At 38.8% G+C, this 19,668-nt stretch overlaps 1 protein-coding gene across 1 annotated transcript in view; it reads left to right on the top strand.

Annotated features, from left to right (window-relative positions):
• Window positions 1-925: 925 nt before the first annotated feature.
• The window catches only part of LOC124555768 (zinc finger protein 2-like), a 43,477-nt gene continuing 24,734 nt past the window's right edge, over window positions 926-19,668 (top strand). The window contains exon 1 of the mRNA XM_047129814.1: window positions 926-1,309. Coding sequence (XP_046985770.1) covers window positions 1,308-1,309 — 2 coding nt within the window. The 5' untranslated portion in view covers window positions 926-1,307. The remainder of the gene's footprint in view (window positions 1,310-19,668) is intronic.

Raw genomic sequence — 19,668 nt, forward strand, 5'->3', positions numbered from 1 at the left:
TGAGTACAACGATAAAAATAGTCCTTGTCTGTGGACTAATCATATTTATGCATGGATTCCCCTTTCCTCATGGATGACTTACTTGTTAGTCATGTTGATAACGAGGAAGAGCTTTTCTACTTCTCTGCATATTTTCATTTCTTCGCATTTTTTCGTGCCAGTATTTTTTATGTTCTTTGCGGACTTGTAAATTGTATGGAATTACAGCTAAGAGCTGCAGTAAAATTCAGTAATGAGAAATTTTAATAATATCACAATGTATGTGTATGTAAGCCAATCACTACATTTACATGCAGCACATCTTCGGGAAGACGAAAACTTAATTTCGAAAACCGTTTTTGCTCTCTCGTTTACATGTTGAGCTCTGATGCGGATTTACTAGCCCAGTTAAATATGGCGCCTGGAAAACAGCTGTTACAGTTTCTGATTTAGTCAACACAATCGCTATTCCTCTTCAGTCAGACAAGGTGTGAATGGCTACAGCCTAATATTTCTACTTGTCCGTCACTGTAAAAAAAATCCACTGCGTTCATATTAACCGAATTTTTTTTTAAAAACAAGACGAAACCTGACAGCCCAAGCACATTTCAAAGCCGGTTGCGTTTACATAGGAGCGAAAATCGTTTGCGGAACTGGAAAACCGGCAACTACAAGCGGATTTCCAGAATCGATTTTGAAGTGTTAACATGACCACCCAGGATCGGTATTGGGAAATTGGTTTACGAAATCCGGTTTTGGGAGCCCCATTTAAATCAGTTGACTCTACAATGACAGGACCATCTTGCGGCCGTCTTCAAATGAGTCACATCGACATCGTGCCTCTTTCGACTTAGGTGCCTTGTTGGAATATATCGACGCTTTCAGCAGAAATGCATGGGTTATCGATATCCAGTGTGTATATTGTATAGTGCTTCCTAATGGCGGTTGTAGGTTGATTGTTTTCATGAAACGCTGAACGTTTATATACATACAATGTTAGTAAAGTTTTCTCATGTAAACAATCTAAATAACGGAGTCACTTTAAGTGATGTTTACTACGCGGATGTTTCAGCCTATGAATAAAATATACTCGTGAATCACAAATACACAAGGGAATAAACGCCATAACGTTGTTTAACAAGTGCTGAATTATAAATAAACACTAAAAGCTATGCATGGTATAGCCAACCCTTATTGCTTTAATGAGTATTCCCGTATGTTGAGTGAGAGAGTGCAGCTTACAACTCATTTAAGTGCAGACGCTAATCGTCGGAAAGATGCGGCATACTAAAGTTGTTCGGTGACTTACTGGAGTTTTACATTGCCACATGTAAGTGCATAGTTCTTTTACATAACATCGTCATTTTCATATAGTATGAAGAGCGAGGATTCGAATTTTATGACGGCTCACGAAATCTTTCGGCACCATACTGCCAGTTATACATTTCTGTTTATTTGTTTTTAATTTGACAAGGACGCTGTCTGAGTTGTATTCTTGAAATAGCAACAATGAACATTCTTCTGATGAAATAATCTGCCGCATTGTTAAAAGAAAACAGCCCAGCAAAGTATTAGTGGGTTGTGTTATACGTTTTCTCAAAAGTAGTAGCATGGTGCGGGGTACTGCATGAGTTGTGACCTGTCAAGTTTACCCCATTTTTTAGCATACTATATCCCTTTCTTGTATTGTTGTTGTTTCCTTGTATCTGTTTGGAGGAATATCGAACGCTGTTATTCTTTAAATTAATGCAACAGATATGTCTTTGTTTTATCACCTCTGCATATGTATTTAAAGGATATAACCATAATTCGCAGTCGCACGACATTAATGAATTTAAGGGAGCTGAACAAAAGGGGAAATACACGGACATAAATCACAGAAAGAAATCGACTTGTTATGTTGTGATTTTTTTCCCAAACCTTAAAGACAGATGTTTCCTAAAAGATGAGATTTTTTAAGGCTTTGACATTAATTTTCGTAATAAAATAAATGAAAGGTATGCACACATGTGTACGTGGGTAATTTAGAGCTCTGTTTAGCAAACATCCTATTTCTCTTGGATGGCGTGACATGCATGTAGATAAAATATTAACTAGGAAATTTGAATGCATTTTATGTTCTGAACTTATTATAATTGAAATATAGTAAAAATTTGTACCAGTTTTCAAAAATATTTTAAGTGAGAGATTATTGTTTAAATCAGTCCTCATGTTTCCACACTTTTTTTTTCTTTTTTTTTCCCCTCCAGATACCAGCAGTTTGGTTTGAGCACTGCAAATGATTAACCTCTGTGATTTCATTTAATTATAAAATTAAGAATTTAAAATGAATGAAAGGCATCCCAATAAAATCTTTGCTCCATCAGATTCTTGTGGTTTTTTTTATTTCTGTGTTTTATTTTATTTTTATCTTTCAAAATTTGCCATTCTGACTGACTATAGGGTGGTTATTATATTTGGATTTTTATCTCTCTCAGATAAGAACAGGGTGTGAACTTACTTAAAGAATGATCAGGTAATTTTGCCTATGTGGGTTAGAGAAACTATGGAAAACGTTTTCCTGAAAGGAAGACATGATTTTAGTACCCTACACATTCTGTCATCACTATCATTTTTATGAAATGTAAGGTGGACATTTGCTCTGCTCTTTCCCCCTCTCATCCCCCCCCCCCCCTCTTCCACCATTTTATGTAGTACAAAGCATGACATAGAATAAGTTTTTAGTGCTGTTGTGTTAAATCTACTGACCCTTAGTATCTACTGACTTCTTAGTATCGTTCGTACTATTGGTGATAAGCTGCAAATTTTTACTAGCCTGTCTCACAACCGAGCTCTATAGTGGAAACATTTCTTTAAGTACTTGCAGCAAGTTTCTGAAATTAACTTCTCAAAGCAACTTGCGGAAGTTAAACAGTCACAAGTTTTTATGCTAGTCTAAGCATTTGCAGAAGTTACTTGCTCGTGAATACACACCTTAACGTTCAGCTCTCATCACATTCTTTGAGATTTCTATGGTTGATGTATGAGGTTACTCAGTTTAACATCTTCTGGGTGTAAAGCAATAGCATTTTCCCTGTATAAACCATACTTGAGAACATGCTGTATTGGATAAGTATGAGGAAAGAAATCTGATATAGTCTTGTTGGAGAATCAACCTGCCATTTACCTGAGATAATTTTGGGAAATCACAAAAACAAACATATATATATATTAGGATTGTTATATTGGATTTGAACCCATTCCTCTCAAATATAAATCAAATGTCTTAAAAGTAGTACCTCCTCACTCAACATCATATTTTGCAATCACATTAATTGCCTCCTTCTCATCCTCTGGTCTCATCCCTTTTCATTCTTTCCTCTGATGTTCTCTATTTCTACCAGTGCTTCCCCATTTTTACCAGTGCTTCTAATTCATGTGTCTGCTGATCACTGCTTTTCTTCATATATTCGCACCTCATTTTATCTCCTTTTGATCCTTGTTCACTCTGACCTGATCACTGTATTCCTTTCATCTGCCATCGTATTTGACATCAGTTGCCACCAGGTCTTACTGTGTTAACTGTATTCATTCTGAATCATAAAGCTATATATTCCTCTTACAAACTTTTGTGAGAGAGAAAAACTGTATCATACTCTACCTGCTTCAAATTTTGTTTTGACCATTTGAAATATCATAAATTTAGACATTTTCAATGCAGTCAGTTTGTTACTTGCCTCCTCCTCTCCCCCTCTCAATCTGCACTAGACATTTGAAGGCCACTGTAACCCAAGTCTGTAAGGAAACATAGTGGTATGTTTCTTCTGTGATGTCTCCTACATTAACATCTGGTACCACACTTTTATATTTTATTGTGGGAAGAGTTTTGATTATTGTTATTTTTATTATTTTCATTATTTTTTCCCCTACATGGTGTAGTGTGGTGTGGCCTTTGTATTCTTGATGTTGTCTTTATCTACAACATACCATTTATAGGATGTAGCTTATAATTGATCATGAGCTTTTCAGGCTTACTCACTGCTATATGAAATTAAAAATAAAGTATTTGAGGATTCATATACTTAGATATGGATGTAGGTTTATGTTCCTGCCAGGCAGTGATATTGTATTCAACCTTTCAGATAGAGTGCATTGTAAGTAGCCAAGTTTTTTCCGTACACAGTGATGATGTTCCATTGATACACACTTGTTTACATATAGCAGTGCTTTTAAATGATAAATTTAGTTTTAGAAGTGTTCAGTGCCATTCCACACTTTTCACAGGCATTTGTAATCCATATTCATTATCAGCATCAGAATGTTGTCATCAGCATACCTGAGATTATTACAGTCTTATTGAGATCTTCCACTGTTCCTCTGTTTATTTCTTTGGAATATGTGTGTGAAATAATAAAAGAGAGTATTGACGACTTTGAAATGTTGCTTGACATATCCAGAATGTCATTCATTACAGCCAGAACTGCTCGACTAATGCTCTGCCTTAACAGTTGGTATTTGTTGCCAGTAAAGGATAGCAACAATCTGCATATTATTCTCACATCTGAATTAGGCTTGTAACTGCAAACTACTATCTATGTTGTATTGTGTTAAAGGCCCTTTACAGAATCAAAAAACAACCAAAGACAGCTTGGTTAATTCTTGTGTGTCTTTTTGCCATTACTTGAATGCTTCAAAGTACTTTGCTCCCAAAACCCATATGAAATACGAAATGTGTGTATTTTATATATTTTTTTTTCAAGTTACATACACTCGCAATACCTCGTATTATTGTGTCAGATGTTTTTGCCCAGCGTAGTGCAGCTATTTCATGTGGCATGGACTCGACAAGTTGTTGAAACTCCTCTGCAGAAATATTGAGCTTTGCTGCTGCTATAGCGAAAGTGTTGCCAGTGCTGGATTATGTGGATGAACTGATGTCTCTTGTTATGTCCCATAAATATTCTGTGGATTCATGTTAGATAATGTGTGTGGCTAAATCATTCACTTGAATTGTTCAGAATGTCCTCAATCCAATCACAAACAATTATGGCCCAGTGACATGGCATCATTGTTTGGGAACATGAAGCCCATGAAAGGTCGCAAAAGGTCTCAAAGTAGCTGAACATAACCATTTCCAGTCAATTATCAGTTCAGTTGGACCAGAGGACCCAGTCCAATCCATGTAAACACACACCACACCATTATGGAGCCACCACAGGTTTGCACAGTGCTGTGTTAATGAATTGCGTCCATGGCTTCGCAGGGTCTGCCCCACATGTGAAACTTGCCGTCAGCTCTTACCAACTGAAATCCAGACTCATATGTGCAGGCCACTGTTTTCCAGTCGTCCAGGGCTACCAATACGCTCACAAGCCCAGGAGAGGTGCTGCAGGTGATTTTATACTGTTAGCAAAGGCACTGGCATCACACGTCTGCTCCCATAGCCCATTAACGTCATATTTCACTTCGCTGTTGTAATGGATACATTTGTTGTACATCCCACATTGCTTTCTGTGGTTATTTCAGGCAGTGTTGCTTGTCTATTAACACTGACAACTGTACAGAAGCATCATTAAGTAAACGCTATCAGCCACTGCGTTGTCCGTGGTGAGAGATAATACCTGTAACTATGGACCTCGGAATAAAAAATTCTCTAATGATTTCCAAAATGGAATGTCTCATGCGTCTATATCCAACCACTATTCTGTGTTCAGAGGCTGGTGATTCTTATCATGCAGCCAGAATCACATTGGAAACTTTCTCACATGAATCATCTGAGTACAAATTATAGCTCTGCCAATGCACAACCCTTTTATATCTAGTGTACATGATTCTACCACCATCTGTATATGTGCATATTGCTATCCCATGACTTTTGTCACTTCAGTGTGTTGTAGTGTAGTAGCTTCATGCTAATGCCAGTGCTGGTGGCAATGTAGCATGATTACAGCATCAAAAGGACCATTGAAGAGTTACAAGTAATGTAAAACCATTCACCATAGACAGTAACTAGCTGCGTACGATTAGCAACCACAGAACTTTGTTCCTACAGAGTATTTACATTAGTTACATCATCATGTGCTTCTAAAATGAGCACTGTCCAGCCATCTAGGTTTACGTTTTCCATTATTTCCCTAAATTAATTAAATTGAATGGTTACTTTGAAAACAATACTGTTAATTTCCTTCCTCTTTCTTGTCCTATGGAAATATTCTTTCTCCCCTTCTGTGTACATTAGTGATTTTGAATCCCTAATTGCTGTCTGTGTGTTCTATACACCATGATTACGTGCTATTATTTCATAGGGTAAGTGCAGCAAAGATATTTTAGATTGTTGCTCGTTTTCCATAGCTTATCTTCCCCCCCCCCCCCTCCCCTTTTTCTCTTTGTGTGTGTGTGTGTGTGTGTGTGTGTGCGCGCTTGTAAGAGCTATATGGTCATACATAAAAGTAGTGCACGGAAGCTCAGTACTCTTTAAGCACAATAGCTTTTTAGTGCCTGTTAGCAGTAAGTGTCAAACTGTCTTTCAGTTCTGTACATCCTTGGGTCAGATTGGATGGCTCTTGGTCTTTTTAATACAAGTAGTGAGTTGTATTTTGTTGTGAAAGTTGCTTAGGGGCAGTAAGTTTCAAGCTGCTGTTCTCGGCTGCATCAGTGATGTCTGTGCTTCCTCACATGCCGCCTGGGAGCACTTTGACACTATAGTGACATCTTACAGTCCTATAGTGCACATCACCTCAAAGAGCAGTGGTTCCTAACCTGGGGTAATTACCCCTAAGGGGTAAAATGGAATTACCTGAGGGATAAAACAAATGGGTTCAATTGTATTTTGGCCGCAAAACTAAATTATTTGTAATGGATCAGTATTTCATAAGATTGTAATACTAATTGTGAAAGTTACCAATAATTACATCTTTAATGTCAAATACTAGTACTAATACATGAGATACAGTGATGGAGGTTACAGCTTGTGAAACAAATGTATGAACATATTCCTTACATAATCCACCCACTACACACATACTTTCTACCATATACCTATGACAGTAAAATGATTGTGTCATATGTATCACATATGCTTACATATCTCATGAAAATGTCTTCTCCGAGTTGTAAGTAATTCCCACAATAGACCAGAAATTATTTCATTATTCACTTCGCAACAATAAAAAAGCTGATTGACAGCACAACACTATGGTAACTATGTAATTGCTACCACACTACCATTGTGTTTGCACATTATTATTATTATTATTATTATTATTAATGTGTAGACCAGAAGAGGACCATGTGAAGCGTCCACTTAAGGTGATATTTTCTTAAGTGCCACAGTTCTTCTTATGTGCCACAGTTCTTTCATCTTCTCTCTATGCATTTTCTTTCTTTAATCCAGCCAGGTTGTTCCTGACTCGAATTTCTTCCACTTGAGTACTTTGTGCTTGAATGTTTGTCTGTCATGTATATCTGATTCTGTTATTGCACCATCCTTCAGATCTCTCCTGACTTCAGTAATCCACTTCATGTTTTTGATGCTTTCTGTATACTCAAATATCTGTTTAATTCTCTTGATATGCCCATAAAATTTCAGTCATCATTTCTTCATGTCACGTATTATCTTAGATATCTGTTTGGGTTCTTGCTTTCTTCTCTATCTGTATCTCCTTCCAACTTATTGGGCCCCAGGATTTTTCTGCTGACTCCACTCTCAGGTTCCTTGATATTTCCTAGTGCACTTTTCCACTCCAGGATGGATGTTTCTGGTGTGTTTCAGTTTCTGGCATGATGACAGTGTTGTAATGTCTCACTTTTCCATTATGTAATAGGCATGATTTAGATGTTTCCATTCCTCAAGAATGCTCTACTCGGTCTTTTGATTTCTTTGTTCTTCAGTTTCCTTCTGTACCCCATTTGCCCATTATCAAGTCCCCAAGGTACTTGAATTTGTAAACTCCCTTGATGTTATCATATTTTGTCCTGATCTTTTTTGGTGCATCTTTGTGATTTGAAATGTGTTCTGTTTTCTCAAAGTAGATCTGTAGTCTGACCTTTTAAGCCTTCACCAGTGAATGCCAGACAGCCAGTATCTGGGGGTGGGGGGTACTAGCTAATATCTGATCTCACTCACGGGTAATAATTCAGAAAGGTCGGGAACCACTGTCATATAGTGTTTCTAAGTGTAGGGGGAGAAAGTGTGTGCAATAGGGAGTTATGGAGAGGATGAGGTTTGTTTATGTATGGTGACATGTTGATACTCCTTTCAAATTGTTGCTGCAGACAGCAGTGAATGAAAATGTATGAGCACTAAAGGCTACAGTCTGGAGGAGAGCAGTTATTTACGTCCATTGTCACTCATGGCAGTGCACTTGAAACAAGACTAAATCTTACTGGCTGCCCTTAGCAGAATAGGTTGCAGAGAATGGTTCAAAACTGGGCCTTCTTGTGACACAATACTGATTTTAAAAGGGATGGATTGCTATTATCTGTGAATGATTGGTGGACTGTGCAGAAATTGTATGTCTCTGGGCTAAAGGTTAATTTGGGCACCTGTCACTTAGTTGTGCCCATACACCTTAAAAACGGCTATGAGACAGTGGTTGTTGCTGATAAGGTACCTAAAACAGCAGGAGTCACCTCACCTCTTTGGAACTAGGTCCAGTCTTTCTGCAAGGCTTGGACTTGCGTCGAGCAAGGAATTTCTCACTATTGGGAGCTCAGTTGTGAGGCAGGTAATGCATCCCATCTGGGAAATAACAGTCAGATCAGGAAAAGTTCAGCTCTCATACAGTATGTTCCTGACAGATCATGTTCTGAATATGAAGGAGTCTCTGGTTGCAGTATTGAACCCAGAGGATACAGCCAGCCACAAGTTATGGCTCATATTGGCAGCAGTGAGACCTATTGCCTGGCTTCAGAGGATACTGTCAGTTCCTTTCAGCAATTGGAAGTAGTAGTAGAGAAGGCTTCTTACACTCATGGGGTGGAGGCACAGTTTGCAATTTATTGTACCATTCCACACACCGACTGCAGTCCCCCAGTTCGTATCTCAGTGGGAAGCTTAAACCAGAGGCACAACAAATTCTGTAACAAATGCATGTTTCTTGACATTCACTGTTAGATAGAGTCATATTAGCTTGTACAGATTAGGCATTAAGTCATTCACTTCATACAAGAAGCAGTTATTAAAAGCAACAGAGTAAGTGTGGCATGCACATGAATATTTTTTAGGTCAGAGAAACCCCCTTTGAAGGCTCGACAAACAGTTTGTACATCACAGAGCTCTAAATGTGTCACCTGTGTTTGTTATGGAGCAATACACACCCTTGCGGATCAAAAGAAGTAAATGTTAACCCTATATTTGCTAACTGCAAAAACATTCAGGGTAAGATCATAGAATTACTCTCATTTTTTGATGGTACTAGTGTGCTTATAAAGCTTAGAATAAAAAGGTAGCTTGACACAAAAATAAATGACAGTAAATTCTTAAATTTTGAATAGAATTTATGTTGGGAAAGCAGATTGGTCTCCAATTGTGGTGCTGCATTTATCAATGGAAAAAGTCTCACTTATGTGTAAGGGGATAAATCCATACTGGGAACGCCAAATAATCTGGATGAAGATAAGTATCATAAGTGGTCCAAAAATAGACTGTCCAATCCATCTGTCAAATGCCTCAATAACCACCTTTTGCACTGTAGATCACTGCAAGATGTGAAGATATGGTGGAAGAGAGTTGATTAAGTCCTGGAAAGTACCAGCAGGGATGTGGAGGCATGCCGACTCCAGTGGTTTCTCAGTTGAAGATCCATGGTGTGACAAGCCTGATTGAGGTTGTCCCACAGATTCTCGATTGGGTTTAAATCCAGGGAGTTTTGTAAACTCATCCTGGCGCTCCTTGAACCACACACATACACTGCAAACTGTGTGGCACATTGCATTGTCCTGCTGGTAGATGCCATCATGCTGAGGAAAAACAAATTGCATGGTTCCCAAGGATAGGTGCATACTTGTGTTGATCCATTGTGCCTTCCAGAATAACAAGATCACCCATGAAATGCCACAGAAATATTCCCCAGACCATAATTCTCCTCCCTCCAGCGGACCCTTCTGACAGTTGTTGCGGGATGTTTGCTTTCAGATGTTTCATGCCGTACAATCCAATGACCATCTGTCCGATTGAGCACAAAACATGATTCATCTGAAAAGGCCACCAGCCACCACTCAGTGGACATCCAGTTGTGATATCGACATCCAATTTCCAGCCTTTGTCGCCAATGAACGGCAGTCAGCATGGGTGCATAGACCACGTGTCTGCTGCAGAGGCCCATACGCAGCAATGGTCATTGAGCGGACACTCTTGGTAGTCGTCTGGTTCTTCTGGGTGGTCAGCTGGTTAACTGTTGCATGTCTATTCACCCGTACACATCACCACAGCAGTCATTCACCTGTCATCTGTTATCTGTGGCGCACCACAGTTGTCTCAGCATCAGTTTCTGATAGCACCATTTCGCCATGCACGGTATACTTTAACCACGGTGGCATGCAAAAAGTTTACAAACTTAGCCATTTCAGAAAAGCTTCCACACATTGCACAAACGTCAATGATAAAGCCCTTTTGGACATCTGATGAAATGTTCCGTTTTCACATTACAATGATATGCGCACTGTTTGCTGCCCCTCTCACCTCCCCAGGCCCCTCTCCAACACACTTTATATACCCTCCACTGCTAATGCTGCCACTTGCCATCTGTGCATAGTTATTGCACATTGACGTAAAACGTAGGTGGTGGTCACATTAATGTAACTAGACCGTGTGTTAACCAGACATCGCATTGACCAACCGCATAAGTTTCAACGCTGCAGATAAAGCTGGGAAATATTGCTTGTAATGGCTTGGTCATGTTATTGTAATAACAAGAGATTTCAGTTTGTCAGCTGTGTGTATATGTGAAAAATGTCAAGTTACACTGTGATTTGGAATCCACATTAAACTGTAGGTTCCCCTGTAACTGGGCTTCTTAGTCAGGAGAAAGGGAAGGGCATACCAATGAATCTTCCTGGCATATTAAAACTGTGTGCCGGACCGAGACTCGAACTCAGGACCTTTGCCTTTCATGGGCAAGTGCTCTACCATCTGAGCTATCCAAGCACAACTCACGACCTGTCCTCACAGCCTCAATTCTGCCAGTACCTCATCTCCTACCTTCCAAACTTCACAGAAGCTCTTCTGCAAACCTTGCAGAACTAGCACTCGTGGAAGAAAGGATATTGCAGAGACAAGGATTAGCCAAAGCCTCGGGGATGTTTCCAGAATGAGATTTTCAGTCTGCAGCAGAGTGTGCACTGATATGAAACTTCGTAGCAGATTAAGACTGTGTGCCGAACCAAGACTCGAACTGAGGACCTCTGCCTTTCGCGGGCAAGTGCTCTACCATCTGAGCTACCCAAGCACGACTTGCGACCCGTCCTCACAGCCTAAATTCTGCCTGTACCTTGTCTCCTACCTCTGCAAGGTTCACAGAAGAGCTTCTGTGAAGTTTGGAAGGTAGGAGATGAGGTACTGGCAGAATTGAGGCTGTAAGAACAGGTCATGAGTCGTGCTTGGGTAGCTCAGATGGTAGAGCATTTGCCCGCGAAAGGTGAAGGTTCCAAGTTTGAGTCTCGATCCAGCACAGAGTTTTAATCAGCCTGGATGTTACATATCAGCGCACACTCCGCTGCAGAGTGAAATTCTCTTTCTGGAAACATCCTCCAGGCTGTGGCTAAGCCATGTCTCCGCAATATCCTTTCTTCCACGAGTGCTAGTTCTGCAAGGTTCACAGAAGAGCTTCTGTGAAGTTTGGAAGGTAGGAGACACGGTACTGGCAGAATTGAGGCTGTGAGGACGGGTCGTGAGCCGTGCTTGGATAGCTCAGATGGTAGAGTACTTGCCTGCGAAAAGCAAAGGTCCCGAGTTCGAGTCTCTGTCTGGCATACAGTTTTAATCAGCCAGGAAGTTTCATATCAGCGTGCACTCCACTACAGAGTGAAAATCTCACTCAACTGCATACCACTTCTAACTTGGTCATGTCTAGTAAGGTATCCAGTGTTCAAAGAAGCCTTTGGGTTGAAGACAGTTTTACCTGACTTCTAAGACTGGAAGGCGTACATTTAAAATGGGTTGCAGAGACAAAGATTCATGCATCATTGCGGTAAACTTGTTTCAAGAATATTATATTCACTATTTGTGATGCTAACTTATCAGATTTGGTAGCAAGAAACTTGCTAAAACAATCAATTTAGTGAATGTAGGGACAAGGGTCAAGAACTAAAAGACTATTATAACATCAATGATCGCTGGTTTTGAATGGAAAGTTAGTGAAAATAGAAGATATTTCTGCTTAACAATTATGGCAAGGGAAGGTTACAAACTAACTGATCAGCAAATGCTGAAGTCTGTGTAGAAGAATGTAGATGATCTACAGCAAAAACTCATAAATATTCTTTGCCATATGCTAAATAATTTCATAATCTGGAAGATAGTGAGTGGGTGGAGTGATCATTGTTCATTAAGACACTTGTGACTGCAAAAGAATAGTGTTTATGGCAGATTTCAAGGAAGCAGAATCCTTGTTGGCAAATGAATGCTTGACAAAGAAAATACAAACAAGTTCAGCTACATAAATAGTGTTCAATAAATTTGAAAGCAAGATCCTGCCTGCCACAGTTTCAAAACACCATAAAAGTTATTTTATCCATGTTGGATCTTGTTGAACTCTGTGGCTGTATTCAATTACGGATTGTTGATGGAGAACACGACCAACAGCAAACACATTTATAAAGCTTTAGCGTACTGCCAGAAAGGGCTTCGTGTTATCATACCCATTTTCAGAAGGCTACACTTGTTTTGTAACAGTATTAGATTTGTCACTAGTATGTTGTCTGCCCCCATATTGCATAAGAATATTTGAGTAGCTAGTGCCACCTATATGGTGTTAATGTGTATGCAGTTGATAACAAGTAAAGTGAATTATACGCACTTACAATTGTTCTGTTGAATGGCATTTTGTCTCGTTTTGATCCTTTTTGCATATTGTAATTCAACCATGAAATAGATCACTTATAAAAACTCCTCTCTGACCAGTTATTGAGTATTATTTGCCAGTTTGTGACTCTAATGAAACTGTATTAAATGAACAGAGAGAGAGGAGATGATCTTGTCTTTGTTTATCGGTGAGAGGGTGTTGCAGAAGTGTTTGGCAAATTCTAGTTAGAGATGCTACAATAAAGGAGATGTTCATTGTGGAGAGCTTTACTCTGAAAGTTCCAAGAGCCTATGTTCCAATATTAGTCAAGAAGAGTGTTACTTCCCCCAGTATACATCTAGTGTTGGCCACAAGGTTAAAATTGGCAAATTCAGCCATATACAAAGGAGTATCAACAGTGGATCTTCCCAGTCTGCAAATCAAGTCAGAAATGAGAAAGTTGACAAAATTATTGTGGTCCACTTTCAACTCGCTGCCATAGACTGCACAGTGCTTTGTAGAATGCAGATGTTCATGTAGGTGTATGGGGGTATTCTTTGCTAGCTGCCATCGGAGCAAAAACGAAATTAATAAGGAAAAATACAAAATTTGGTGATTCAAATAATGGTTTGGAGGAGTCCGTGAAAATTTAAGTTGACCAAACTTTTAAAAACTTACAACTCCAGTGTTAAAATATTGATATGTTGCTTTGATTGTAAATAACACATAAACATAATTGAATAATGTGATATCGAGGCAAACCCATGTTGTTAATACAGTAAATAAAGTTATGTTGAGGGAGAAAAGCAAACTGTATCCTGTTGGTCTCACCACTTTTACCAGTGTCATTCTTTATGAAGCAATGTGGTGTTCTAACCATAGTTATTGTTGATCACTTAAGAGAAATGTTGTATGTTTTCTCTTCTAGGGGAGTAATAGTGGTAAGAGCTTTTCTAGATTAGTTACAGGTTCCACAGATCATTTGTAGATGATATCATAATTATGTGAAGATAGTCACTTTATGAGCTATTTAATATAAATAGTATTGAAATACTTTCCTTTGCAAAACATCTTGCAGATGTGTTAATGTAAAAGTATAAAATAATTTCTAAATTAACCTCACCATTGACTGCCATAAACACACAAACATTTAGTTTGTAGAAGTAAGTATATAATCCTTTTACACAACGTAATTCAGCTTCTTTTCAAATTAGGCTTTCTCATCTGTCATTTCACATTACGTAAATGATTAATGGTTACAAAATTATCAACAACTTTCTGCATTATAGTTATTTTCTGGTATTATTATAATGGATAAAAGTAATCTTTCCAAACTGTAATTGAGGAGTGGAATGTGAAAAGCTTCTAAGTGCCAAATCACACATTTGTCAGGAGAATGAAAAAACAACGTCTCTATCTTTAATGAAAAAACAATGTATCTATCTTGGTATATAACTGATATGTATCCAGGGAACTGAGAAGGTATTGTGATACCACAGACTTATGCAGCTAACCACATCACTGCAAAAAATAATGAGACAAATTAGAATACATACTTTTTTATACATACTTTATTTTACTACTAGTGTACTGACTGTTTCTAGGTGCCAGTAAGAAAGTTTTTACAAGTTTTTTCTTGCATAGAAGAAAACACCAACCAGTCACTGGTAATAATTCTATTTATTTACACGAACAGTGCCGTTACTGGTTTTGAAATGACAGGTTCATCTTCAGGCAGCTGTTCATATTGTATTTGTTGTTGTTAACATTTTTTCCAACAACTAATATAAAAGACAACCAAAACATGAACATCCATCTGAAAATGAACCTGTTGCTTTGAAACCGGTAACAGTGCTATTTGTGTAGATAAGTTGTGTTATTAACAGTGGCTGGTTGCTGTTTTCTTCGCTGCGAGAATCAACTTGTTTTTTACACACAGGCACAGTCTCAAAAATGTCAGTTTTCAACAAGATAGCAGGCAATTTTTTTTTTAATTTTTTTGCAAGTGCCATTAATACCGAAACACTGTGTTTTATTTGTGATAATATAAGCACAGAAAGAAATATAGCATTAGGCTTTTAACTAATAAAACTGTAACCAACAAAAACCTTTTTTCATATTTAAATTTTGGAACTTCAGAGGGAAGTACAGCTAGGCACAAAGACCATTCACCATCTACTAACGCATATTTGAAAGACTTTCTCAATTGTTTAGCATCTGGATCAAATATAGGGATATTCAACAGAGTATCGAGAAAACAATAACACTGAAAATGCATTTTCAGAAAAAATTCCTTTTAAAACAGTTTTCATTTTCACTATTTAGTTGTTTACAACATATTTCATGGGCAAAAAGTACTGTGAAACTGGGGAAAAAAAATACCAATGGGGTATATTGATGGCTGTGGGGATCTAACAAAAGTTGGAAATGGTTTCGTACCCTAGAGACCTCACCAGTTTCAGGCTCTATAAGGCAGTGTAGTGGTTAAAACATTAGACCTGTATGTGGAAGAGCTAAATTTGGATGTGGTTATCCTTAATCTAAACTAGGAGCCATCTTAAAGTGTTAACTTGGCTCCGTGGTGTTGGTGCTAGCATGATTTGTGATGCACCACTGCAATCTCAATATGGTGGAGAGTGGGGGTACCCTGAAATACAACAAATGACCTGTAGGGTGTAAAGCACAAATATCACATAAAGCAATTTGTGTTGTAGTATATTTTGTGCAGGTGATGCCCCACATCTCGTAAGTATTTGCAAAAAGTTATATTTCAAAACCACTAAGTGCTTCTGATAAACTGATTCTTTATTTACTACCAGTTTTAATCATCTGATCATCTTCAGTTATTGGAAATTTTTATGTACCTGTAGATGATCAGATGATCAAAACCAGTAGCAAATAAAGAATTATTTTATCAGCAGCTCTCTGTGGTGTTGAAATGTATGTTTCTCATGTAGTTGCAAAGCTGTTCCTTTTCATCAGTAGAGCTGTGTGCATGTCATAAATTCATGAAACAAACTCTCACTATTTAGTAAAATACAACAATGTCTTATTTCATTTTCCAAAAATTCAAGACAGTCTAACCTTAGCCATTGGTTAGGGTAGAGTTGTCAGGTCTCCTGTATTTCTCACGTTTTCACCTATTTTGACTCTTTCTTTAGTCTCACATGTTTAAGAACATTTCTCCCATATTTCAGTCTGATATAGTGTGGTTGAAATGAAGTATTTCTTAAAATTTTTAATTATTCAACTTCGCTTATCGAAATATTCTGAGCTGTAGATCGAACTATACATTGGCAGCATAGCATTGTTCTAAAACAGTAATGAACCCACTGTGCAGCACATCAGCATCAGTTTTACAGGCATAGACTCAAATGTGCATGGTATTAGGTTGTAGCCACATGGAACAAAATTATTAAGTTGGTTAAGCTAAAGACTGGAAGCTGAAGGTATGGACTCTCCCTTATTTTCAATTAGAAAACCTGGTAACCCTTGTCAGGGATACAAGTTTAATGAAGATAACAAATACAGCGGAACAATTGCTAAAAACATGTTTCTCATCCATGTTACATACCAAATACTGAAAAACAAGCAGTAAACATTCTGGATACAACTAGGGATAAACAGATGAGCTTTTCATGGAATCATAATGTAAAATACGGAGACAGTTACCTCAGGAATGGTACAGTGAATAACAAATTCACCACATGAAAATGGTGGCTTCAACGGTGAACTATCCATGACTGTTGCCTCATGGTTTCACAATATGGCTGGCTGAGATAGAACTGCATCCTCTTTAATACTTTCCTATGAAGAAGTACTGCTGTTTGTGTTTAGAATCATTTGTGGTCATCTCTGCAGTACTCGCTGCTCATGTTTTGTAGAGGACACAGCTACCAGAGCTCACAAACTCACCTTCTGACTGCAGTGATGCTGGCTGTGGTTAGAATGGACAGTGGTGCTATTGTGATCTGTGGGGTGGTCAGCAGTTGGCTTTGGTCCTGTCAGGCACCTGGTGGTGGTGGTAGTTCACCTTCAGACCTAGCATGGTCCTCATCCGGCCATCCAGAGTTAGCTTTTTCGTGATTTCCCCAGATAATTTAAGAAAATATCAGGATGATTCTGTTGAAAAATAGATTACTGATTTCCTTCTCCATGCTTCCTGAATTCGAGCTTCTGCTCCAACTGTAATGATGTTCTCATGGATTAGACCTTAAACCCTAGTCTTCCTTCTCTCCTTCATCTGTGGATGGTGGTTGTGATACTGGTTCCTTAGTGTTTATCATCCCCCCCCCCCCCCCCCAAAAAAAAAAAGAGAAGGTAGTGGGCCAGTATTTAATGTGGACACTAAGTGGTATTGCTTATTTTCCTACTATTGTGGACATCACATCACTGATACAAAAACATCAAAGCCATATCTTGTTTTTGTGGGTGAATGCTACTGCACCCCTGTAGAGCTCTGCACCACTGCCGGCACTGGGCCTTAGAGTATGAGTGTGGTGCCAGTTGTCCACCTAGGCTGGCAGCCACATCTCCCACTGGGCACAGGACTCTAGATTCTGCAGCAGGAATGAATATTCAAAACAAGAAAAAAAACCAAAACAAGGGCAGGGGAGCAGCTGCTGCATGTCTAATAGGAGGCAGTATGCTGCCCTGCACTAACTGCCATGGAAGGACTCAGAGTGCTGTACATAAGGTACTCGAGGTGGTCATGAATGTTGTAAACCGAGTTTCTCCATAAATGCTATTGTCATGTGTATGGCTTAGGCTGCTATGACATTAGAAGATAGAGATCAATGTACAGAAGGAGATACATGTGAGCAATCCAGAGGCAGAAATATATGACAAACGAATTTGAGAGAAACTGACATAAATGACTTATGTATAATGCAGCACTCAGTGGTCAGCATGTGATTCAGAAAGGAGTCAGTGTTGTCTGTGTACACACAGTCCAAGACATGAACTGGTGCAGTACTAGTTGAGATAAGATGTGAATGCTGTACTGGCTGATGATCTGTTTGATATTCTTGTTACTTGCTCATGAGTAGACATATCTCTAAGCAAGTTATTTGGTAGAAAACATCCACCTTCAGTGTCCCTCATAGGAAACTCTCCCAAGATCTTGAATCAGAGAATTGTAGAGATATCAGTGTGATTTCCTTTGCTAACTTCTAATCTTCCTTCCGCCTTTGCTGACACACTTCTTTTGTTGCAAAGCCATCTTCATCCTTTGACATGCCGAAGGTGAGAGGGAAGGGCCATAAACAGTTGGTAATTCAAATAAATTACGGTATATGGCAATAAGGGCTGGGAACGAGCACCGTATTCACTCAATCTACATTGGAGATCTATTCAGCATCTCAAAGTGTTCATTCTAACAGCAGTCTTGAACACAGGTTACAGCCGGTTGTAGATTCTTGTTCACATCAGAACAAACAATGCTTTTCACTTGGATACTGAGGTCATATGTAGTATCTTCCAACAACTGACTGAGAAGATTAAAACAATCAGTGTTGCTTGTGATGCTTTGATGGAGCTCACAGCCTGTCGCATTGTTCCTAAAAATTGCCGAGAACCTCCGGTTTTGAGCCAATTAGAAGACATAAACCAGAGACTTTGGCAATTCTGTGACAACCTAGGCTGTGACTACCCAGAATTGAGCCATAGGGTTGAATCTGACTGGCTCTTTAGATCATGTGCAAACTCTTGTCATACTTTTCATGTGTGGGCAGTGGAAATGAAGTTAATTTGGTGTTTCTAGACTTTCCACAAGGCTTAGTATGGGACCCACACCAGATAACAATACCTGGTTACCAGAGGGTTTATAAATCAGAGCAATGCAAATGGTCACAGGCTTGCTTCATTGGTGAGAGAGTGTAACAGAAATGTTGAGAACAGGCAGACCTCCAAAGAAAGGTGCCGTACTTCTTGCAAGGACCTCCTTAGTAAATTTCAAGACCAGGATTTGCAAGCAAAATCTATAAATATTTTTCAGTCTTCTGTGTATTTATACTGTATCAATTTTGGAAATAAAATTAGGTGATAACAGCTCCCAGGGAGGTGTACATCTAGTCATTCTTACCATGCTACACCTGTGAATCAAACAGGAAGAAACATTAATATTCAGTACAGTAAAAAGTGCCCTCTGCCATACATTTCATAGTGACTCATAGAACGTAGATGTATATGTAAAAGGGGATGCTAAAAAACACCTTAACTGATTATCAGGAGATTGCAGAGGGAACCGAAATTCTTGACATTTGTGTGCCTGGAGCAGAGTCTTTAAGGCCAACCACAGTTGTATGTACGCTACAGGTTTTAGAGTGTAGTGCTCTGTTGGTGCATCCATGTTACATTGTGTATTTAATGTGAGGGTCATGGGAGGTGGATTTTCTACCTGAAAACAGATTTGCATCAAGCTATCAGAGTTTACTTTGGGCCCATGGGAAGCCTAGACAAGACATGAAGAATGTCTGTGGAGCAAGTCTTGTTATTCCTTGTATTCAGCAATACTGTGCCTAAGTCCAAAACTCACCAGAATAGCATTGCAGTCCACAAACATTTTAAACAGGAACATTTATAGGTAATCAAGTAACTTACAGATACCATACATTACGGTGAATCTACTTTTTCTATTTGTAAATATTTTTGTGAGATTTTGACAGGATGTTCAAAATGTATGTGAACGGATGTTCTGTTCCAGTCGCGT

The sequence above is a fragment of the Schistocerca americana genome, chromosome X (genome assembly GCF_021461395.2).
Source record: "Schistocerca americana isolate TAMUIC-IGC-003095 chromosome X, iqSchAmer2.1, whole genome shotgun sequence".
In the NCBI taxonomy this organism is placed as follows: domain Eukaryota; kingdom Metazoa; phylum Arthropoda; class Insecta; order Orthoptera; family Acrididae; genus Schistocerca; species Schistocerca americana.